General features: G+C 45.1%; 1 protein-coding gene across 1 annotated transcript in view; it reads right to left on the reverse strand.

The window, feature by feature from the left end:
- Nucleotides 1-6844: 6844 nt before the first annotated feature.
- Nucleotides 6845-24535, reverse strand: part of LOC119968936 (fatty acid amide hydrolase-like) — a 101377-nt gene continuing 83686 nt past the window's right edge. Inside the window, exons 17-20 of the mRNA XM_038801949.1 lie at nucleotides 23843-23918; nucleotides 20928-21012; nucleotides 12132-12219; nucleotides 6845-9721 (exon numbers count right to left, since the gene is read on the reverse strand). Coding sequence (XP_038657877.1) covers nucleotides 9611-9721; nucleotides 12132-12219; nucleotides 20928-21012; nucleotides 23843-23918 — 360 coding nt within the window. The 3' untranslated portion in view covers nucleotides 6845-9610. The remainder of the gene's footprint in view (nucleotides 9722-12131; nucleotides 12220-20927; nucleotides 21013-23842; nucleotides 23919-24535) is intronic.

Here is a 24535-nt window from a genome sequence, read left to right on the forward strand (position 1 = left end):
CACTTTGATAGTAAAAAAAGAAGGCAAATTATCTGAATGGCTGTAGATTGAGAGAAGAGAATGTGCACTGAGGCCTGGGTGAACCTGTACACCAGTCGCTGAAAGTGAACATGCAGGTCCAGCTGGCAGTGAAGAAGGCAAATAGCAAGATTTGAGTACAGGAGCAGGGATGTCTTGCTGCAATTATACAGGGCCTTGTGAGGCTACACCTGGAATATCGTGTGCAGTTTTGGTCTTTTTAATCTGAGGAAGGATGCTACGGAGGGAGTGCAGCAAAGGTTTAACTGATCCTGGGACTGGCAGGACTGAAGTATGAGGAGAGATTAGGATTATATTCACTGGAGTTTAGCATTATATTCACTGGAGTTTAGAAGAATGAGGGGGAATCTCATAGAAAACTATAAAATTCTAACAGGACTAGCCAGGGTAGATGCAAGAAGGACGATCATGGGCTGGGGGGGTGGGGTTCAGAACCAGGGGTCACATTTTGAGAATACGGGGCAGACCATTTAGGACTGAGATAAGGAGAAATGTCTTCATCCAGAGAGTGAGCCTGTGGCATTCTCTATCAAAGAAAGCAGTAGAGACGCAAAAAGTGTAAGTTTTTGAGAAGGAGTTAGGTATAGCTCTTGCGGCTGAAGGAATCAGTGGATACTGGGGAAAGCTGGAACAGGTTACTGAATTGGATGATCAGCCATGATCATAATGAATGGTGGAGCAGTCGTCAAAGCCAAATGGCCTACTCCTCTTATTTAAAATTTTTCTATATTTAACAGCAGGGCAGCAGGGTAGCATGGTGGTTAGCATAAATGCTTCACAGCTCCAGGGTCCCAGGTTCGATTCCCGGCTGGGTCACTGTGTGTGTGGAGTCTGCACGTCCTCCCCCTGTGTGCGTGGGTTTCCTCCGGGTGCTCCGGTTTCCTCCCACAGTCCAAAGATGTGCGGGTTAGGTGGATTGGCCATGCTAAATTGCCCGTAGTGTCCTAATAAAAGTAAGGTTAAGGGGGGGGGTTGTTGGGTTATGGGTATAGGGTGGATACGTGGGTTTGAGTAGGGTGATCATGGCTCGGCACAACATTGAGGGCCGAAGGGCCTGTTCTGTGCTGTACTGTTCTATGTTCTATGTTTAACCCTTTGTTAAATGTTCAGGCATTTAAATGTTGGGTATTACAGAAATCAAGCTTGCAAATGTGGAACAGTTGATTGTTACTCTTAATTGCAGAATAAGCTATCAAGATAGCAGGAGTTGTTTTCCCTGGAGCAGAGAAGGCTGAGGGGGGACCCGATTGATGTGTATAAAATTATGAGGGACATAGAGAGGTGGATAGGAATGTACTTTCCCCCTTAGTGGAGGGGGGTCAGTAACCAGGGGACATAGATTTAAGGTAATGGGCTGGAGATTTAGAGGAGATGCGAGGTAAAACGTTTTCACCCAGAGGGTGGTTGGAATCTGGAACTCACTGTCTGAAAGGGTGTTAGAGGCCGGAACCCTCACAACTTTTAAGACGTATTTCGATGAGCACTTGAAATGCCAATGCATACAAGGCTACGAACCAAGTGCTGGAAAATAAGATTAGAATAGTTAGGTGCTTGAAGGTTGGCATGGATGGGCAGAGGGCCTTTCTCTATGCTATAACTATGACTCTACACTTTACAAGACAGTAGTATAGTGAGTAATGCTAAAAATGCTATTTTAATGTTGCTAGATTTCCCTCCCCCCTCAAATTAGATTCATCAATATTACTGGGGAAATTCCTTTACATATGGAAAACATAGATGCATGTGGGCAGTACGGTAGCACAGTGGCTAGCATTGTTGTTTCACAACACCAGGGGCCTGGGTTCGATTCCCGGCTTTGGTCACTATGTGTTGAGTCTGCACGTTCTCCCATGCCTGCGTGGGTTTCCTCCAGGTGCTCTGGTTTCCTCCCTCAAGTCCCGAAAGGCATGCTATTAAGTGAATTGGACATGTTGAATTTTCCCTCAGCGTATCCGAACAGGCACCGGAGTGTAGCGACTGGGGGATTTTCACAGTAACTTCATTGCAGTGTTAATGTAAGCCTACTTCTGACATTAATAAAGATTGTTATTTAGGGGGAAAACTAGACAAATACATGAGGGATATTAATCCAGCAAGTTATTTTAAGTCACCATCATCCCAGATCACCATAGGCTGTTTTCCCCTTTGGGCGGGGGGGGGGGGGGAGCTAACTGGCGGTGTTTTACCCTGAGCGAAGGGCACGGTTGAGAAGACAGGGCCTTCAAGAATTACCTCAGCCATTACAGCAATTGAACCCGTGCTGTTGGCCTTGTTCTGCATCACAAACCAGCTGTCCAGCCAACTGAGCTAAACCGGCCCCCATTAATCAAGTAAATCTTCTCTGAACTGCTTCCAATGCATTTCCATCTTACCATAAATAAGGAGACCAAACTACAGTGCTGCAAATGTGGTCTTACCAATGCCCTGTATAACTGAAGCATAATCTCCCAACTCTTGTATTCAATTTCCCTCTCAATAAACACGAACATTCTGTTAGTTTTCCTAATTACTTGCTATATCTACATACTAACCTTTTGTGATTCATGCACTCAGTAACCGAGATCCCTCTGCATCTTCGAACTCTGCAATCTCTCATCATTTACATACAGTGCTTCTTTTTTTTTTAAACATGCCCTGCCAAAATGGACAGCCTCACATTTTCCCACATTATACTTTATTTCCCACTTACATAACATACCCCAACCCTTTTGTAGCCTCCTTATGTCCTCTTCACAACATGCTTTCCTACACATCTTGGTGTCATCAGCATATTTAGCAACCACAGCATAGGTCCCTTCATCCAAATCATTTATATAAATTGTAGAGTTGAGGCCCCAGCACTGATCACTATGGTACACAACTCGCCACATCTTGCCAACCAGAAAATGACCTAGTTATGCCTATTCTTTTTCCTGTTAGCTAACCACTTTTATATGTTTTTATAACCATACGTCTATATGTTACCCCCACAGCATGATCTTTTATTTTTCCACTCTAACTTTTGACGAGGCACCTTATCAAATGCCAATCTCAGTACAGTACATTGTTATGATCTGGCAGGTGGTAATTGCCCTGGTAACTAAATATCAAAGAGAAATTTTGCAAGCTAAGTGAACGATTTTCAATTTTAATTTTACTACGAGAAAATAAGTGGACTTAGATCAGGAGTCACAAATTCCAATAACACTGTTGGGAACTTTCAATAGTAATTTAAAACATTTATTAACAAGAAAAAATCCTTAAACAAGTACAATTATGTTTACACAGTTCACATTCATGTTGCAGAACTCCCGCTCTTCCCCCACCCGCCCCAAGAAAAAAGTCATCTACTCGGTTAGAATAACAAATAAACACCCCTTTAGGCAACAGTACCCTTGGGTATTTATTACCAGAAGGCTCCCACAGTTGCTATAGGAAAGATATGTCACAAGGCTTCTCTCCCTCTCTCTCTCTCTCTCTCTCTCCCTCCTTCTCGCTACTATGGAGAATTCCAAAATGCTTTAAAAAAACCCTGCTGTTTGAAAATAACAGGCCCTCTTCTGGAGAGTGAAAACACCTCACCGTACTTCATCACAGGTGTGTTGCAGCACAGAGCACTTTCCAGAATCTTGCATGGCCGCTCCCCTCAACACCTCTCCCGTGCTTTCCTTAAATATGTTTTTTTCTCTTTCATCTGTAAAACAACTGTTTGCAACATCTCTGAACTTAACTGTCTTCAAAATATAAAAACCTTTCATGTTCTTTATTGCCCCCATTCTTGTGTCAAATAAAACTTAATAAACTTTCCCAAATTTACTTATGATCTTTCACAAGTTGTAAAAACCATTTAGTTCCTTTTGAAAGTTAACAATTTAAATCAAAATCTTTCTGTATCACCTAATGAAAATTTCAATCAACATTTTAGAACATCCAACTGGGCCCTATTCACATCAAGTATCTGCTTTTCACACCTGTGTAGGCACTCAGTCTTCAGTTTAGTTAAATCAGTCTCACATAAACCCACTTCCCAGAATACCACAGTAGACCCTAAACACATTTTAAAATAAAATTTTCTTCACAAAATCCATTGGATCCCCTTTATCAGCTGCACCTTATACTTCTTTAAAGATCTTCAAAAAAATAATTAAACATGATTTCCTGTTCACAAAGCTTTGTTGACTCTGTCTGATTACCTCTGAATGAATTACCTTGATTGCCAGGTGCCCTGTTATAACATCTTTTAACAATAGCTTCCAACATTATTCCTGTGACAGATGTTTAAGTTATAGGCCTGTAGTTTAGGCCTATCGTTTCCTGCTTTCTGTCTCCGGCTCTTTTGAAAAGGAGCTATGCTCGCTATTTTTCAATCTAACGGACCCTTCCCTGAATTAGTGAATTTTGCAAAATTAAAACCAACGCATCAACTATCTCACTCCTGGCCACTTCTTTTAAAACGAGAAGAAGTGAGCTCGTATGAAGCCAGGAGTAGCTTTCGACTGATATTGGTAAAAGCTACGGGTGCGATCTTCCCAAAAGGGAACAAAGTTCCCCAATGAGCACATTCAGTCACGCGTTTCCTGGCACTCGCGGTGCCGAGAAACATGTGGCTATTCAACGATACTTGTGTTGAATAAGGGGCCGAAACGGGAAACATGCAGCTGAAACCACACATAGCCCTGTTTGTTACGGGGAGAGCTGCTCGGTGAACTCCCCGTTGTAGCGAGAGATCGGGACGCCATTTTCAAATGGCGTCCCAATCTCAGAAGCCTACAAAAAAAAATCCCTGATCTCCCCCAGCCCGAATGCAACATGGGAGGGTCCCCCCCTCCCCCCCCCCTCCCCTCACACTCCCCCATTGCCCCCTCCAACACCCACGGTGAGCAACCCCTGCCCGATCATGTGCATAAAATGCCATCTTGGAACCTTGGCAGTCCCAACCTGGCATCCTGGCAGTGCCACTGGGCACCTTGGCAGTACCAGGAATGCACTCAGGTGGCACTAGTGCCAGGACACCACCCATCCCAAAGGGCATGCAGCTGGAGCCCGCCAATCTGCTTGGAGACCCCCACAAGTGCCGTTCCGTCTGGTTCCCATTTGTCGAGACCAATACCCTACGGCGCTCGCTAAAGGTTCCTGAGTTGAAGGGATTGAATTCCAAAGCCTCAGGTACCTTGGAAATCTGCACACTAGAGCAAGGCTAGCTGCCTCGCTCTAACACAGATTTTCCAAAGCATTATCCCGCCTATTGTGGGCAGGATTCTTCTTGCAACGTCTCACAAGATTGCATTGATCCTCGCGAGGCATTGCGAGCCAGGTGGATCCCGGGAGCAGGGCCTCCCGGTTTTCACCGGCCACGTTGCGCCGCAGCGAGATGCTTTTCTGGCGCAGCATGCCAGAAGATCGCGGCCTGCAAATCTGTGAATGCGGTGTAATGCATGGTCATGGAGTTGGGTTTTCAGTCATGTTGGAAAGTTACAGGGAGATGTCTTTTCTGAAGTTTCGTGTATTTGTTACTTACAAAATAATGTTTGATTAGTGTTTATTTTAGTTTGTTACCATAAAAGTTTTAAAACATGGAATCCAGTGTGCTGATTTGTGTATGTTATTGGGAGTTCCAATTTTTCGAAATTATTGATTTCTATGGGGAATAAGAGCAACATATAGCTCAAAGAACAGAAATCAGCTCACCATTTTGGCAGACATTAGTGAGGTAAGAATAGAGCTATACAGTAATTCACAAACTCTGCCATGATCTGTCATGTTGTTCAATTGTATGCTTTCATTTTACTTTCTAATCAAATCGACTGATATTGCTTAACAAAATCGGGGCCTGAACCTCTGCGGAGAGGCAATCAGAGTTGAATTGCCACACTGCTCCTTTCCCCCCCCCCCCCCCAAAAAAAGAGGCAATTAAGGTGTGGCCAATCTATCTATCTTGCACATCTTTGAGTTCTGGGGGAGAGACCCATGCAGACAGTGGGAGAATGGGCAATTCCACACGGACAGTGACGCAAGCCGGGATCAAACCCAGGTCCTCAGCGTCATGAGGCAGCAGTGCTAACCACTGCACCATCTTGCTGCCCCACAATTTTCTTTTAACCTTTTTTTTTCCTTGATCCTTTCTCGCCCGACCTTCTGAGGGGAGGAGGGTGGCAGTACTACCATGGCAGGGGAGAGAAGGGTCAGGGCGCATGTGGGTCTGCACAAAAACATTATCCAGAAGCCAAAAGCAATTTCAATTCTTCTACTTTTCTCTGGGTAACTATTGGTGTAAGATGACTATCTGAAAATTGAGATTAAAATTGCATTTTCAGATGGTTCCTGTGCATGGCAATTGCCAATGGGAAGTTTGCACTTCCCAGGCAATTGCCATAAATACCTTACCTGGGAACATCCGGGGGCTTCCCCAGTGCATCTTTGAGGTACCCATCGGTTTCCCCATATCCTTTACATTGCCTTACGTCACTTTGGAGCTCTGAAGTTATGGCTTCAGGTGTATTTATAAACCGCTTTTCCAATAACGTTATGGCTTCACAGCACCAGGGTCCCAGGTTCGATTCCTGGCTTGGGTCACTGTCTGTGTGGAATCTGCATGTTCTCCCGTGTCTGTGTAGGTTTATTCCGGGAGCTCTGGTTTCCTCCCACAAGTCCGGAAAGACGTGCTATTAGGTCATTTTGAAATTCTGAATTCTCCCTCCATGTACCCAAACAGGTGCTGGCATGGCAATTAGGGGCTTTTCACATTAACTTCATTGCAGTATTAATGTAAGCCTACTTGTGACAATAAAGATTATTATTATTATTAAAGTATAACAACGTTCTTCAGTTCTGATAGTGAAAAGATCTTTTATTAAAATTAAAACATTTCCAAGCTACAAATGTTGAATATATACCCAAAAGATTGATGTGACATGTCACACCTATCCAAAATACTCCATTGGATGGTTTATTCAATTGGACAGATTCATATGAGCGTCACAATTAAGTGGTTAGTCTGTCATGTCACCATAGTACAACAGCAATAGTTAACTCACAAACCATCAAAAAGCATATATGCTATAATGCTGGATTTCTATTCAAATATGTAATAAAAATTGTGCTCATCTTCATTGCTCAGTAACATTCACTGGACCTTTCGTTTTCAGCATGGGTATAGAATGGGCAATATCAGATTGGTCACCTGTCAGATACCATGCCTGATGTTCCAGTCTATTGAATTCAATGCAAGGAGAAACTGGGCAGGTTGTATAACAGGTCTAATATCACCCCTGTCGAAACTTACAATTTGTAGCAATGGTCCTCAAATTATCCTAGTAATTCAAATGAAAGAATGAGAGTTATACACCACAAAATTCAGAAGAATTGAAGGAAGACATGTTGTTCTATTCATAATATATTAATTGCGCTGATATAGCTAGCCAGAAATCCTTGATGTTGGGGTCAAAATTAGTACCTGCAATCTTTATTCAAATCCCTACGAATTTAAAACTCTACCGACAGACTCCTTTTTGAATAGTACACTCTGATAGACTCTCCACACTAGCAGGCAAAAATCAAACTCTCAGTGGCTTTGTAGTTTCAGGCTAACAAAACTGTTAGATAAGCTAGTTCGAAAGAAGAGTCATGTTAGTCTTGAAATATTGGGCAGAACTTTCCAAAACAATGGCAAAAGGGGTCAGGTTCTGTCTGACTGAAAATTGGTGCGTTTCTTTCCAGAAACAGAGCCGGGTTTTCTGACCAGATCTTCTGACACTCTGTCAAAAAAAAAAACTGGGGAGCGTGATTTGCCCCGTCATTCTGGCAAGGCAGGGCCGATAAGAGCATGAAATCCTGACTACACAGAGATTGGGTGCCACCTGCAACATAAATGAACTCCCACCCACACCCCCTGAACAGCCATGGCAAAACCCCCAACCACAGAGGTATTGGAGGCACCTTCCTAGCTCCCCCCTATCACACATAAGGGGAACCCCCCCTCTCCCAATGGAGAAGGATTTGCCCTCTCTTATTGCCTCCTGGCACTGCCAGAGGACAATATCAGGGTGGCTCCAGGCTCTTTTTTGAAAACCATTAGAGATTTGTGGCAGCATGATGTTACACTACTGGCCGTGGGGAGGGGGTGTGGTGGGGAGAAGAAGAAACATATATCATACACTGCTGGAAGTTACAGCGTGAAGCTGTCTAATGATAGTAAAATTAACATAAATTTATGAAAATCAGTTTCACGCCCTGATCATGTTACTGGCAGGGAATGGGGAAGATCTCAAACCAAGATCTGCCGGCGCAAATCCTGTTGTGGCCCTCTCGCGAGATTTAGCAGCCATAATAGGATTTGTACCCGCAGTGAATAGATCTGAAAAATTGGCAAGGTTATATGTGTTTTTCTCGCCACCGATGCTGTCAGACCTGCTGAACTTTTCCGGCATTTGTTTTTATTACAGATCTCCATAGCATTTTAATTTTATATTATACAGTGTGTTTTAACATTCAAATCCAAGTTACTTTAGATTAATACGTAACGCAAGCTGCAATTGGATTTCAAACATCTCTATACAATGGCAATTGGAGAAATAACATCTGTTACAATTAAACAAAAATCAGTTTTCTATTTTGCCGTGTTGTCTTGAAAACTCCTGGAAAATTTCAGGCTAACTTCATCTGGCAAGAAAGTTTAATTCTATGGTGCAGACGCTTCTGCTTCCTAAACAATAACCATGTGTGTTTTCTCAGATGCTGAGTTTGTAACAATTTCTGTTTTTGTTTCAGATTTTTAACATTTTGCCTTATATATTAGGTTTCATCTTTGGATCAACTCATAACAAGAAACTTTGGGCAGGATTCTCCAGTTCACCAACAGCGTGTGTCTCAGCGGAGCACCAGCAGCTGGATTCTCTCTTTCCACCGCCTATCAATGGGATTTCCCATTGAAACTGCCCCACGTCACCGGGAAATTCCATGGGGGTGGGGGGGGGGGGGGGGGGGGGGGGGCTGCTGCCAACGGGAGAAGAGAATCCCAACAACCAAAGAATTCTGGCAATTTTTCTCTGTGACTCCCAGATTTTATGATTAAGCTGCTCAATGACCATCAACAAAAATGCAATGATTAGATAGAGAACTTTAGTATGCTGACCCTTAATTAGGTAGATTCTCATTTAGAATTAAATTCCTTCTTGAAATCATTAGTTTGAGTTAGTTATTTCAACTGTGCACCTACTGTCAGTTCTTTTAACACTCGCATGATTTGTATTAGATCATTTATTTTATGCGTGCATGTAACCGTCTTAATCTTACATCCTTCTCAATAGCCAGCAGGTAACCTGTGAAAGGGAAGAGGGAAAGCAGTGTACAGAACCAGCCAATTTGGCCTGCGAGCAGGGAGGCTGACCAGCCGTACAACAAAGAAAAATGTTGAAGGATAAGTATACAATAGTGCAGCATGGGATAGCTGAATTAAACCTTCTTTTAAAAAAAAGAGACAGCTTCAAGTTTCAAGTAATTATACACAAGAATTGAATGCTTCCTGCAAGTACATGAATAGGAACATGGCTTCAGTTTGCAAAATACAATAAATCACCCTGAGGTCCTGTATGCTTTATTGCAGAACATCATAATAAATCTGAGGCTTCTTTGTTTCAGCACGGAATTGTTCAACCTTCATTCCAACTCGGAAGAGAATTGCTTCATCCCACCATTTACCCATAATCTGGGAGAAAGAATTGGAATTATTAATGTCATTGCCTATGTTTTTTTTTTAAATACAAGGGCAGACAATGTGATTCCAAAGCAAAGATATAACATAATGCACAATTGGCTGAGAAGACAAAGAGGCAGAGATGGATGTTCAATGTGATCTGGGAGCCGAAGGCGACTGGTAACAATTAACGAGATGCAACCACATGCTGTCGGGAATGGGGGGAGGAGAAAGAAAAAGAAAATCTTATACAGGTTGAGCACCCCTTATTTGAATTTTAAAAAGCTACAAAATCCACACAAGTGGAAAATTCCACAAGGCTGTGAGAAGTTTTCTGGGCGATGTGCAGGTCCCACTGATGGTTACAAGCCTTGGGGCTGTTTTGGTGCCAAAACATAAGTTTTCATCAGCAGTCATCATAGTCAGACATTGTTGTATTACTCACTGTGGAGCACAGTGCAACCAATAGACATGGTGAAAACGTATGACAGACCTATTGAAAGACTGGAACAGTGTGCATTCTAATGGAACAAGAAATCATGTCAGTTTATAAAATCAAAGTGAGACTGTTACGACCATTCTTAATGATGCAGCTATTCCAAGTGAAGGCCTCAGTGCGGGCCCCGATACGGGGCAATCACCGGTTTGCACCAGGGAGAATAGATGGTGGGTTTTTGAGTTGGCATAGGGCAGGCATCAGGCAGATGGGGGACCTTTTCCTCGATGGGAAGTTTGCGACTTTAGAGGAGTTGGAGGGGAAGTGGGATCTCCCCCTGGGAATGCTTTCAGGTATATGCAGATTAGGGCGTTTGTTAAGCGGCAGGTGGCGGAGTTCCCTGCTACTACCGGCTAGGGGGGGTGCAGGATAGGGTGCTCTCGGGGACGTGGGTCGGTGAGGATAGGATCTCGGCAATTTATCAGGTGATAGAACATAGAACATAGAACAGTACAGCACAGAACAGGCCCTTCGGCCCTCGATGTTGTGCCGAGCCATGATCACCCTACTCAAACCCACGTATCCACCCTATACCCGTAACCCAACAACCCCCCCTTAATCTTACTTTTTAGGACACTACGGGCAATTTAGCATGGCCAATCCACCTAACCCGCACATCTTTGGACTGTGGGAGGAAACCGGAGCACCCGGAGGAAACCCACGCACACACGGGGAGGACGTGCAGACTCCGCACAGACAGTGACCCAGCCGGGAATCGAACCTGGGACCCTGGAGCTGTGAAGCATTTATGCTAACCACCATGCTACCGTGATGCAGGAGGAGGAGGAGGAGGCCTCGGTGGACGAGCTGAAAGCGAAGTGGAAGGAGGAGCTAGGGAAGGAGATCAACAATGGGACGTGGGCGGACGCCCCGGGGAGGGTGAACTCGTCCTCTCTTGCACATGGCTCAGCTTAATTCAGCTGAAGGTGCAGCATAGGGCACACATGACTGGGGCCAGGATGAGCCGGTTCTTTGGGAAGAGGACAGGTGTGGGAGGTGTTTGGAGGCCCGACGAACCACATCCACATGTTCTGGGCGTGTCTGGCGTTGGAGGGGTTTTGGAAGGGGGTGGCGGGGACTTTGTCCAAGGTGGTTGGTTCCAGGGTGGAGCCAGGCTGGGGGCTTGCGATCTTTGGGGTAGTATCAGAGCCGGGAGTGCAGGAGGCGAGAGAGGCCGGTACACTGGCCTTTGCGTCTCTAGTAGCCCGGCGTAGGATTCTCTTACAGTGGAGGGACGCGAAGCCCCCGAGCCCGGAGGCCTGGATTAATGACATGGCCAGGTTCATCAGGCTGGAGAACGTTAAATTTGCCCTGAGGGGGTCGGTACAAGGATTCGTCCGGTGGTGGCAGCCCTTTCTCGATTTTCTGGCGGACGGTTAGAGGGTGGTCAATCTCAGCAGCAACCGGGGGGTAAGGGGGGGTGGGTTCGGGGTCCGTTAAGGGGGCTTGTTTTTGCTACGGTGTGCTTGCTATTTTCTTCTTTTTTGTATTGTTATTAAGTTATTAATTCATTGCTTTGTACTGGGGGGGGGGGGGGGAGGATTTCTCTTTCTGTTTATTTCTATACTTTGTTTACTTTATTGTTGGGAGAAAATTTGTTGTTGAAAAATTTGAATAAAAATTATTTTTAAAAAAAAATGATGCAGATATTCCGAGACCCCAGACCGTTTCGGCCCCAAGCATTTTGAATAAGCGATGCTCAACCTCTAGTCGAAAGATTGCTTGTTTGCACTGATTTCTGCAAGGTTTGAAGTCATATTTATGTTTCGTAATTTGCCAATGCCAAATCTAAATTAACTCAGGATGATTAATCCTGATTACAATATATTCTTTCCTGTATGTGGCATTTCACATTGCACAGATTGCAATTTCATTTTTTAATTTTTTCGGGGTTTTTGCATTGATACTGGCAGAATGCAACATTACCTGAATGTTTATGGGTAGCCCAGCGAAGCTGTACCCGACTGGAACCACAAGAGAAGGAATTCCTGTAAAATTCGCAAGCTGCATATATCTGAGATGAAAAAAATATATTAGCCAGTTAGATTAAATTAAGAATTTCCAGTTAATTTGACTATGAACTTCTTAGTACATCCAATCATGATGTATATTGTGTACTCTTACTTTCTTTTCTTATTGTTTCAATAACAATTTTATCTACTGGTGTAGGGGAAATGCAATCTAGAGGGAACATACACCATCAGAATAGCATTTTTCCAGCTATAGTGTAGAGCATCAGATTTGCACTCAACATTCTAAACAATGCCACTGCAAACTGACCAGTGATACAATAAATTATCCACAGAACACTTGGATCAGATGCAATACACCATGAAATTAGATGAGAACGTGCCAAATGTTTGTACCCAGAGTCTTTTTTTCATTCATCATCCCCTTTCATATTATCATAACAATGTGTGCAACAACTTGGTCCATCCTACTCATTCACTGAACTTCACACTCAACACACAGGCTGGGGGTTGATCTTGGTAATTCCCTACTGGTCTATCTTGCCCTTCCTATTGCTGATCCCGTGGACTCTGCTAGTCATAAAGCTATCAATGTTCCTCACCACATCGTCCTCTATAAGTCTGTTCACTCCTGGACAAAGCCCTTGCAATCCATGAGTTTATCATTGATAAGCGTCTTGATATCATGGTCTAGACACAAACCTGGCTGAGGCCTTACATAGAGACATAGAACATACAGTGCAGAAGGAGGCCATTCAGCCCATAGAATCTGCACCGACCCACTTAAGCCCTCACTTCCACCCTATCCCGATAACCCAATAACCCCATCTAACCTTTTTGGAAACTAAGGGCAATTTAGCATGGCCAATCCACCTAACCTGCACGTCTTTGGACTGTGGGAGGAAACCAGAGCACCCGGAGGAAACCCACACAGACACGGAGAGAACGTGCAGACTCCGCACAGTGACCCAGCAGAAAATCAAACCTGGGACCCTGGCGCTGTGAAGCCACAGTGCTAACCATGTGTGCTACCATGCTGCCCCACGGTAGAAAATGCCTTGTGACATCTTTGTGGTGAGATAACCACTGTAGTTATGTGTACTGCAGTAGGGGGATGTATGCCTGTACCTGTAATACAGGTTCCTCCGGTCAGCCCCTGCCGGCTAGCTCCGCCCACAGGGAGCTTATGTATAAATGTATGAGAGCTGCTCAGACCCTCAGTCTACAGTTGCGGATGGAGGGACAACATCGTACAGCAATAAAGCCTCTATTGTACTAGTCTCTCGGCTTTGAGTATAATTGTTAGCGCCACAATCTTCTCCCTAAAAGATTCCCTGCTTGGCTATACCTTCCACGGTTGCCTCACCCAGACCGTTATGGCTGTGGTTTGGCTTTTAACAAAATCTCACCCTTGCCTGTTCTCTTACTCCTCTGGCATTGTCATCCATTGAGCATCTCACCTTGTTCCATCCCTCTCACCTTTCATTCAAAATCCTCATTCTCTTCTGCCCCCCCGATCTTCTCAAAAGTCATCCTTCTGCCTCAGTAGTGAGTAGCTAAACGCCATCTGAATTCACCATGCTCTCTCTGCTCCATGTTCACTGCACTGCCTTCCTATCTTCCCCTAATCTCTCCCATGTAACCTCCCCAAACCAACTGTTGTCATCTCATGCGGGCCTCGCTACTCCCATAGTATCAATCACAGATTACACCATCTATGTCACTTTTCTGAATCGTTCTACACCCACATCCAATTCTCCCTCCAAACTATACTTCCTTTGTAACCATCCTCAGGAAACAAAGCTCCCCCAATTCACTTAGCACTGCATTCTCAAATTCCCAAATATCTTGCCTTTGGCCCTCCATTCTCTATTACATCCCTTCCTGGCTCCCACATTAGCTGACATTGTTAACAGTTCTCTCTCCTCCGGTTCTGTCCCCTTCTCCTTCAAATCTGCCGTCACCAAGCCTCTCCTCCAAAAAAAAATTCATCCTTGATCACTCTATCCTTGCAAACTCCCCATCTCCAATCTCTCTTCCCTCTCCAAACACCTTTAATGTGTTGTTGCTTCCCAAATCTGTACCCATCTTTCCCAAACTCTATGGGCGGAATTCTCCGCTCCCGGGAAAAATCGGGAGGGCCGTCGTGAACTCAGCCGAGTTTCACGACGGCTTCGGAGGCCGCTCCTCGCCCCCTACTCTCCCCTCCCGGCGGGGCTAGGAGCAGCGCTCCGCAACTCGCGGCCGCCGCGCCTATGTGACGTCAGCCAAGCATGCGCAGGTTGGCTGGATCCAACCCGCGCATGCACGGCTGACGTCACGACGGCTGACAGCTCGAACCCGCGCATGCGCGGTGGCCATCTTCCCCTCCGCTGCCCCGCAAGACGTGGTGGCTTGATCTTGCGGGACGGCGGAGGGGAAATAGTGCGTCCGATTGAGATGCCGGCCCGACGATCGGTGGGCACCGATCGCGGGCCTGTCCCCTCCCGAGCACAGTCGTGGTGCTCATTCCCCACCAGGCCCCCTACAAGCCCCAAAATGGGCACCTCACGGCGATTTCACGGGGGGCGCCAGGGGGTCGTGAAATTAGTCGGGGGGCCCTCCCGCGATTCTCCCACCCGGCGTGGGAAGCGGAGAATCGCGCCCCATGTTTGAATCCCTCCGGTTGGGTTTCCTCCCCTGCCAGAGGACTAAAAGAGCTCAAAGAATAGGTCCCTTAAGTCTGCTCCACAATTTTATAACCGTTTGGCTGACCATTCCCGCCCATAAGTAAGGGGGTAAAAGCTAATCATGAATTTATCTACCTCTTGCCTTAAAAATATGCAAAGACTCTGCTTCCACTTATTTTGAGGAAAGGAGTTCCAAAGACTCTCTACAATCTGGGAATTTTGTTTCCCCATATCTCTGTCTTAGGTCGATGCCCCCTTATTTCTAAGATGTGGAGGTGATGGCACTTGATTGAGGTGCGCACAGTAAGAACAACGCCAGGTTAAAGTCCAACAGGTTTAATTGAAATCACAAGCTTTCAGAGCGTTGCTCCTTCAGGCCAGCAGCACGGTTCAATTCCCGTACCAGCCTCCCCGAACAGGCGCTGGAATGTGGCGACTAGGGGCTTTTCGCAGTAACTTCATTGAAGCCTACTCGTGACAAGCGATTTTTCTTTCTTCTTCTTCATAGGTAAATCGAGGTGAGAATTGTCTCAAGCCAGGACAGTTAGTAGGATTCTGCAAACCTGAGCAGTATGGTGGGTGTTACATGTAATGTGACATCAACCCGACATCCTGGTGGAGGCCAAGCTCATGGGTGCGGAACTTGGCTGCCAGTTTCTGCTTGGCGATTCTGCGTCTCAAAGGTGGGCTTGGAGAATGTTCACCCGCAGATTCGAGGTTGAATGTCCTTGACTGCTGAATTGTTCCCCAACTGGAAGGGAACGCCCTTACCTGCGATTCTTGTGTTCTGTCCATTCATCCACTGTTGGAGCATCTGCATGGTCTCGCCAATGTACCACGCCTCGGACATCCTTTGTTGCAGCGTATGAGGTAGACAGCATGGCCGAGTTGCATGAGTATGTACTGTGTGCCTGATGAGTGGTTTTCTCACTTGTGATGGTTTAGTGGCACAGTGGTTAGCATTGTTAACAGCACCTAGCACTGTTAACAGCGCCAGGTTCGATTCCCAGCTTGGGTCTCTGTGCGGAGTCTGCATGCTCTCCCAGTGTCTGGGTTTTCTCCAGGTGTTCCAGTTTCCTCCCACAATTCCCAGAAGATGTGCTGTTAGGTGAATTGGACATGCTGAATTTTCCCTCAATGTATCTGAACAGGCGTTGGAGTGTGGTGACGAGGGGATTTTCACGGTAACTTCATTACAGTGTTAATGTAAGCCTACTTGTGACAATAATAATGATTATTATTCGTGTCCATGGCGATGATCCGTCATGTTTTGCAGAGATTGCAGTGGCAGAATTTTGTGGTGTCGTGGTTGCTGTTCTCCTGAAGGCTAGGGGCGTGATTCTCCGCTCCCCACGCGGCGTGGGAGAATCGCGGGAGAGCCCCCCTCCGACAAAATTCACGCCCCCAGCGATTCTCTCCCCCCCCCCCCCCCCTCCCTGCTCGGAAGAATCGCCGCTCGCCGTTTTTCACGGCGAACGCCGATTCTCCGACCCGGATGGGCCGAGCGGCCTGCCGTTCGCGGCCGTTTCACGACGGCGGCAAACACACCTGGTCGCTGCCGTCGTGAAACGGGAGTGAGAAGCCCGTTTGGGGCCTGCAGGTGGCCTAGAAAGGAAAGAGCACCACGACTGTGTTCGGGAGACTGTGCCCACCGATCGTCGGGCCGACGTCCAAATCGGATGCACTACTTCCCCTCCGCCGCCCCGCAAGATCAAATGCGGGGCGGCTGAGGGGAAAGACGGCCACCGCGCATGCGCGGGTTCGTGCCGTCAGCGTCATGACGTCAGCCGCGTATGCGCGGTTTGGAGCCGGCCAACCTACGCATGCACAGCTGACTTCATTAGGCGCGCCGGCCACGTCATTCTCGGCGCGACGCCCCCGCAGCCGAGATTTACGGAGCGCCGCCCCTAGCCCCGCCGGGAGGGGAGAATAGGGGGCGAGGAGCGGCCTCCGAGGGCGTCGTGAAACTCGGCCAAGTTCACGACGGCCCTCCCGATTTTTCCCGGGAGCGGAGAATTCCGCCCTAGGTATTTTGCTATGAACAATGCCAGACTTGCTGAGATGAACCTTCTCTGAACTGCTTCCAAAACATGTATATCCTTTCTTAAATAAGGAGATGTATACTGTACATTGTGCTCCTGCTGTGGTCTCAATAGTGCCCAGTATAACTGAAGCCTTGTCTCTCTACCTTTGTATTCCCCTCACAGTAAATGATAACATTCTATTAGCTTTCCAAATTAACTTTCTGTACTTGCATACTAACCTTTTTGTGATTCATACACTAAGACACTCCGATCCCTCTGCATTTCAGAACTCTGCAATCTCTCAACACTTAAATAATAAGCTTCTCTTTTGCACGTCTTGCCAAAATGGACAATTTCACACTTCCCCAAATTATACTCCATTTGCCAGATCTTTGCCCACTCACTTAACCTATCTACATTCCTTTGCCACTTTATATTCTCTTTTTGAAGTCACAAATGGCATCCTATCTGAATATGACAAAGGCAAACTATCCATCCTGGTCATTCTCAACCTGTCTGCAAACTGACATGTTTGACCACACCATCCTCCTCCAAGACCTCTCCACAGTCATCCAACTAGATGGGACTGCATCCACATAGCTACATTCTTAACTATCCAATCATAGACAAAGAATCAATTGATTTTCTTTCCATTCCCACAGTGCTCCAAAAACATCTATCCTTGGCCCACTCCTGTTTCACATCTACATCATACCCCTTAGTAACATCATCAAAAATCCAGCATTAGTTTCTACATGTGCACTGACCACACCTAGCTCTACCTCACCATCTCCTATCTCGACTCCTCCACCGTCTCTAAATTGTCAGACTGCTTATCAGACATCCAGGACCAGATGACCAGAAGTTTCTTCCAAATAAATGTTGGGAAAACAGAAGTCATTGTCTTTGGTCCCTACCACAAACTCTTATCCATCTCCCAGGCAATTTTCTGAGGTGGAAGCAGACTGATCGCAACCTTGGTGTCATATGTGACTCCAAGATTAGATTCCCACTGTATATTAGCATCATCTCAAAAACCACCTGTTTACCACTGTCTGTCTTTGCTTCTGTCGCGACTCATCTGCTGCCTAAACTATCATTCATGCCTTTGATATCCATTCTACCCTCTGTAAAGTTGAGGTAACCTAAAACTCTTGACTGCACATGTCCGAACTCGCAGCAAATGCCATTGATCCTCTGTGTCCGTTGACCCACGCAAGTTCCCAGTCAAACAATGTTGCAATTTTAAAATGTTCATCCTTGCTTTCAAGTCCCTCCATGGCCTGCCCTCTCTCCATTTCTGTAATGTCCTTCAGCCCCATAACACTCAAACACATGTACTCCTCTAATTTTGGTCTGGTGGTCATCACAATTTTAATCGCCCTATCATTGGTTGCCGTGCCTTCAGTTGTCTAGGCCCTAGGCTGTGGAATTCCCTCCCTACACCTCTCTGCCTTCCCTTCCTGGTTTAGCTCACCAAGCTAAATCGCTGGCTTTTAAAGCAGACCAAGCAGGCCAGCAGCACGGTTCGATTCCCGTACCAGCCTCCCCGGACAGGCGCCGGAATGTGGCGACTAGGGGCTTTTCACAGTAACTTCATTGAAGTCTACTCGTGACAATAAGCGATTTTCATTTCATTTCATTTCATCCTTTGTAACACTCCTTAAAAAACGTACCTCTTCAATCAAGCTGTCATCTTCCTTAATATCGCCTTATGTGGCTCCAGTGTCATTTTATTTTACAACACTTCTGTTATTGCCTTGGGATGTTCTATTACTTTGAAAACAAATACAGGCTGTTTTTGCGTGAGAGCCAATGAAGATTCTGCTTTGAGCAAGGGTGTCCAAGATGGGCTTAATTGCTGAACAAGATCAAGAAATGCAGGAGGTACTGAAAGGCGCTAAAGGTTAGGAAGTAGGAATTTGAAAGTATAGTGTTCACTGACTTGAAGGAAGAGTTTTTTCTTAGGGTTGCCATCATCGACCCTAGAGCAAATTTGAATTTCCGCTATTTTTGTGTGCTTGTTTGTGTTTTATAAGGCCTAACAAACTGCTTAGTTAGGATGTTTGTGACCATTGGGGGAAGCCTGCTGAGGAAAATTCTGTCATGGAATTATTAAATGCTTTGACAATAAAAAGTCACATTTTAATGCTCTATTGAAATGTAAACATATTTTAACTACAAAAATTCATCATAGGTGCCATGCTCTGAAATAGTATGTTATCATTATAATCACAGCATTATTTAAGTGGTGAGATGCATTTGAGTACTTCTCCTGTTGAGAAAGCGCCATAACACATTTTTCTACAGTTTTGAATGTATTGGGAAAACTTCTGTCATGTTTTGGACTGTGATTTAAATGCCAGGAGATCTTTAGTTTTGAAAATAAAAATTGCCTTGCTGATGGAATAAAAGAAAGTCTAAGCACCCACTCTATTCCATTGATTGACAGACAATCTTGTTTGATGTACAAATTAAACACCATCTGCAACTTTAGAAAAGGCCATCTGTTTGTTTTCAGTTTCAAAGGCCTCAGTTGTTCAGATTTCCTAGGGTTGTTATTATAATTGAGCCTATCATGAATGCTTGCTGAGTTTTACAAGCCCCAGAACCACTTTTCTCAGCATGAGACATAGTTCACATTTGGATTGACTTTTTAAAAAATATGTTTATTCAAGCACAATTTTCATTATAACAAACAAACTCACCAATAATACAAAATGTTGAATATAATAAACATGCCCACCAGCAATACAATCGCAACGTATCCCTAAACTACACCCAGCCCAATACCCCCTGAACCCCTTCCCCCCCATAAAGAAAACAAAACTGTGGCAAACTCTTAACCCAACTAAGACGACGAACCCCCCTCCGCTCCCCTAGCAGCTGACATTAACCCTAAAAAAGGAGATGAAAGGCTCCCACCTCGAGTAGAACACTTCCACCAACCCCTCAAGTATACTTAATCTTCTCCAAGTGTAGAAATTCCATCAAACCCCCCAACAAAGCCGAGGACAAAGGCGGCACCGGTAAGTAGATGTGTTTGCTTTTATAATATATTGATCACTTGAGAGGATTTACATTTTTTCAAACATCTTTTATGAATATGTTTTCTCCCCCCCCCCCAGAATCAAGTGTCTTTGAATGACAGCTCAATTAAATTGTTGAAAGTTTATTTTTTAATGTCCATCGACATTGTTAGATCCGTCCATTGTGGATACTGGGTGAGCGGCAATGGACGATATATAGTGGGGAAGAGGCATGGGGAGCTTGAGGGAGCAAGAGAGAAGCATGGAGTGTTTTGGGGAATATAATGGGCATGGGTGAGGAGTGATGGGTTTTTTTGGAAGTTTTTTTTAATTAAGGGGCAATTTAGCATGGCCAATCCACTTACGCAGCACATCTTTAGGTTGTGGGGGTGAAACCCACGCAGACACGGGGAGAATGTGCAAACTCCACACAGACAATGACCCTGAACCGGGATCGAACCCAGGTCCTCGGCGCCGTGAGGCAGCGTTGCTGCCCTGGGTGAGGAGTGATGGGTGAAGAGCCATAAGAACTATACTGAGAACTGGGCTGATGATCCCAAGAACTGAGACGGGGCTTCTAACCAGCCTGTCTCCGAACTCTCACGCCTCCCCATCCAAGTCTCAGAGACTTGGATAGCCTCCTATCCAGCCACACCACCCCACTACACTATAAATCTGACCCCATTTCCAGTTCACTAGCTTTGACAAAGAGTCATCCAGTCTCAAAACGTTAGCTCCCTCTTCTCTCCACAGATGCTGTTAGACCTGCTGAGATTGTCCAGTATTTTCTGTTTTTGTTTCAGATACCAGCATCCGCAGTAATTTGCTTTTATCTCAAGAGAGCTCTGGTGCGATTAGGGTTCGGGATCCGCAAAAAGATCCCGTCTTGTATTTCCCAAGCTCGAGTCAAAAATCCAGGCCTGTAATTTTAGCTTGCATTCAAATACAGCCAGCAGTCTGTTTAATCACAGAATGTATTGAATTATCTGTTTTTCTTGGTATTCTTTCTCCAAAAATCTCATATCCTTACCTAATTGTGCAATATAAAGTACGGGAATCACTGCAACCGGTGATGAAGTCGGAGGGTTCAGAAGGTACAGCTGTACATGGTATCGCTGGGAACATACAAACAATATAAAAATATAACAATTAACAAATCTACCTGTAGGTTAATCTTGACACCACAGAATGCTAATTTGCTAATTCCACTTACTAATTGCCATTTTAACAAATCTTCACCCCATAACGAACAGACTTAATTGTCCAAAATTGCGTGCAATGTTAGTCCATCATGGTATCAACTAAACAGATTAACTACTTACTTACAAGTAGCATCAAATAATTCAGAACATTGTCAAAATGAAATCCCCCATCCTAGATGTAATGTTGAAACTCGCCTGTTATTTTACACTTCATGCAACCCTCGCAGTAAATATGGTTATGGATGCCTGTTACTGTGTTTCTCATCAGAACAAGACTCTCATTCCCTCTGATAAAAGCATATGTTAAGAGATCAGTCTCAAGTTACAAAATTCTTGTAGGCGTTGAGGTTGCAACAACCATAGCCGTTACTCAATAGAATAAAATGGCCACTCCTAAAATATTAAAGTACGTTGATTTTGTACTACTAGAAAACCACAGTGAAATACAAGGTCGGCAATTTGACAAATTGCTTTGTCCTGACAGGTGAGAAGGCACCAACAAATTAGGTGACTGTGGTAACTGAGACCACAAAGCCGGTAGTCGAACGCATTGTTTAAAAGACGGAATTTCTTTATATAAATAATTAACAAAGTTTGACAATAACAGTAATTCAGCAGAACAGTAGTAACAGGGCTGGTTTAGGTCAGTTGGCTAAACAGCTGGTTTGTGATGCAGAGAAAGGCCAGCAGCGTGGGTTCAATTCCCGTACCGGCTGAGGTTACCCATGTAGCCTTCTCAACCTTTCCCCTCAGGTTAACTCACCACCGGTCAGCTCTCCCCCTCAAAAGGGGAAAGCAGCCTGTTGTCATCTGGGACTATGGCGACTTTACCGTTGCCTAGTAACAGTAATAACTGAAAACAGGAGCACTAGTGAAAACAAGTCTTGCTTACAGGTCACCCTTTTGCATACTGAAAAATCCACCAAAGCCCTACATGCTCAAAACCCTCAACAGACACCAAAGAAAACAATTACATAGGAGAAAGGCTTAAAGAACACACTGTACTCAAAATTACATTGTGTAACAGCGACCAACACATTTTTTTTTAACCTTTCTATTTGTTCTTAATCTAGATTACTTCAGCTCAAATCTTACAAGTCCCACAACTCATTATTTAGAAAGGGTCTATGTGAAACCTAAAAGTCTTGGGAAGATTGCAATGGTTTCTCTTGCCACTGCCGCAGTTATCGCGTGCCCCAAGGATCTATCTATGGTCCAGGTCCATTTCTCATCTACTTGCTACCCCGTGGTGACATCATCTGAAGCATCACGTTCATTTTCACAAGCATGTTGCCAACACCCAGCTCCATCTCAGCACCACCTCTCTCGACTCCCCCACTATCATTAAATTGTCAGTTTGTTTATCTGACATGGTGTACTTAATGATCAGAAATAAATAAGTAATTAGCCATAGTCCAAAAACGACTATAGGCATCTCTGAAACATCCTCCAATTCAATACTAGGAAGACTAAATCCATTGTATTCAGTTCTGATTCCAAATTCTGCCAATTCCATTCCACTTCCTTGAAACAGTTAGAGATTAAGCCTGTCCATTTGCAATCTTGGTATCATCTTTCATCCCAAGGTGAGCACCAGTGCACCTATTTGTGCCATCATAAATACCACTTCTACCTGCATAATATTGCTCGACTTTGCCCCTGTCCAAGCTAATCTGATGCTGAAACTCTCATTCATGCCTTTGTTACATTTAGACTCGATTATTCCAATGCCTACCTGGTTCTTCTCCCACGTTCTACCTTCCATAAACTTGAGGTCATCCGAAACTCTGCTGTTGGTGTTTTCCACAGCAAGTCCGGTTTCCATATCACACTGACCTCCCTTAGCTCCCGGTCTGTTTCATTTATTCCTGTGAGTCTTCCCTAATCCAAACCATCTTTTGGAAGCTTCAAACCAGTTTCATCATAGGAATTTCAAATTGAATGATTCCTTTCATAAGCTCTCTTGGAACCAGTAATATAAAATGTTGCCTTTTTCTCCATCGTTGTAATTGGGGCAGCTCCATCCAGAATTTCCAAATTGATTCTCGAATTCAAGGAGTATGGCTTTCTATAATATCCCAGGCAAAACAACCATAGAAAATTTGGATCCAATATCTATAAATTCTCTCTACTGACATTATCAGAATTTGATGAAGAATATTACAAATGCCCACGAAAATTGTCCAAAACATTTCAGCCTTATTAGTCTCTTCTTTTTAAAATCAGGATGGAAGTTTCTATTGTCCATCGAGACAGATATAAAGAGGACAATGTGCATTAGAAATGCAAATCACTGATAAATTCCCCGAGATTGGTTGCAGAATCCTCCTCCTCCCCCCCCACCCCCCAGAGAAGCACAGTATGTCAGACCCTTCATTAAGAGACACGAGGTAAAATATTTATCAATGCGATACATAATTGAATGTTACGTTTAATTGTCCACTTAATAGCTTCTGACATTGTAAAATATATTATATAAACTATTTATCAAGTCTGATTGGATTTATCAACCAATGAGCTAACAGCATGAAGAACAACCATTTCCAAAGTCAGAACACCAAGATCTGTTAGTAATCACATCGTAAAACATGCTCATATTTACAGAAACACCTGTGGTTCTGCAGTGGTCCATGGAGACAAAAAGTTTGGATATTCCGGAATTTGAGAATCTATACTAAAATGTTGTATATGTACCTTATTTCACATATTGGTGACACTGAATGGGACAAAAATGTAGTCTTACCTGGTGTGATGATGCATTGCACATCATTAAAGATTTCTTTGAGGAACTGCATAGTCCGCGAACGCTGACGATTAGCCTGTACAAGTTACAAAAATAAATTGGCATTGTAAGAACCTTACTTTTACTGAAGAGGAAGATGCACATCAAAAAGCTGCAGAGCGAGAAAAATGAAACGGGGGTGATGTGATGCAAGCAGAGAACACTCCTCCCCCCCCCCCCCCAAATCTCAAATCTGGGGCGAAATTCTCCCCTACCCGGCGGGGCGGGGGGTCCCGGCGTAGCGGAGTGGCGCCAACCACTCCGGCATCGGGTCTCCCCAAAGGTGCGGAGAATGGGGCTAGGCCCGCGCCGGAGTGGCTCCCGCTCTGCCGACTGGCGCCAACGGCCTTTGGCGCTACGCCGGCCGGCGTCGGGGCTGGCCGAAAGGCCTTCGCAGGTCGGCGTGAGTCCGTGCATGCGCCGGAGCGTCAGCGGCCGCTGACGTCACCACCGGCGCATGCGCAGTGGGGGGGGTCTCTTCGGTCTCCGCCATGGTGGAGGCAGTGGCGGCGGCGGAAGAAAAAGAGTGCCCCCACGGCACAGGCACGCCCGCCGATCGGTGGGTCCCGATCGCGCGCCAGGCCACCGTGGGGGCACCCCCCCAGGGGCCCGCTCGCGCCGCCCATCCCGCTGGCACAGAGGTGGTTAAACCAC

The sequence above is a fragment of the Scyliorhinus canicula genome, chromosome 7 (assembly GCF_902713615.1).
Source record: "Scyliorhinus canicula chromosome 7, sScyCan1.1, whole genome shotgun sequence".
NCBI classification, from domain to species: Eukaryota; Metazoa; Chordata; class Chondrichthyes; order Carcharhiniformes; family Scyliorhinidae; genus Scyliorhinus; species Scyliorhinus canicula.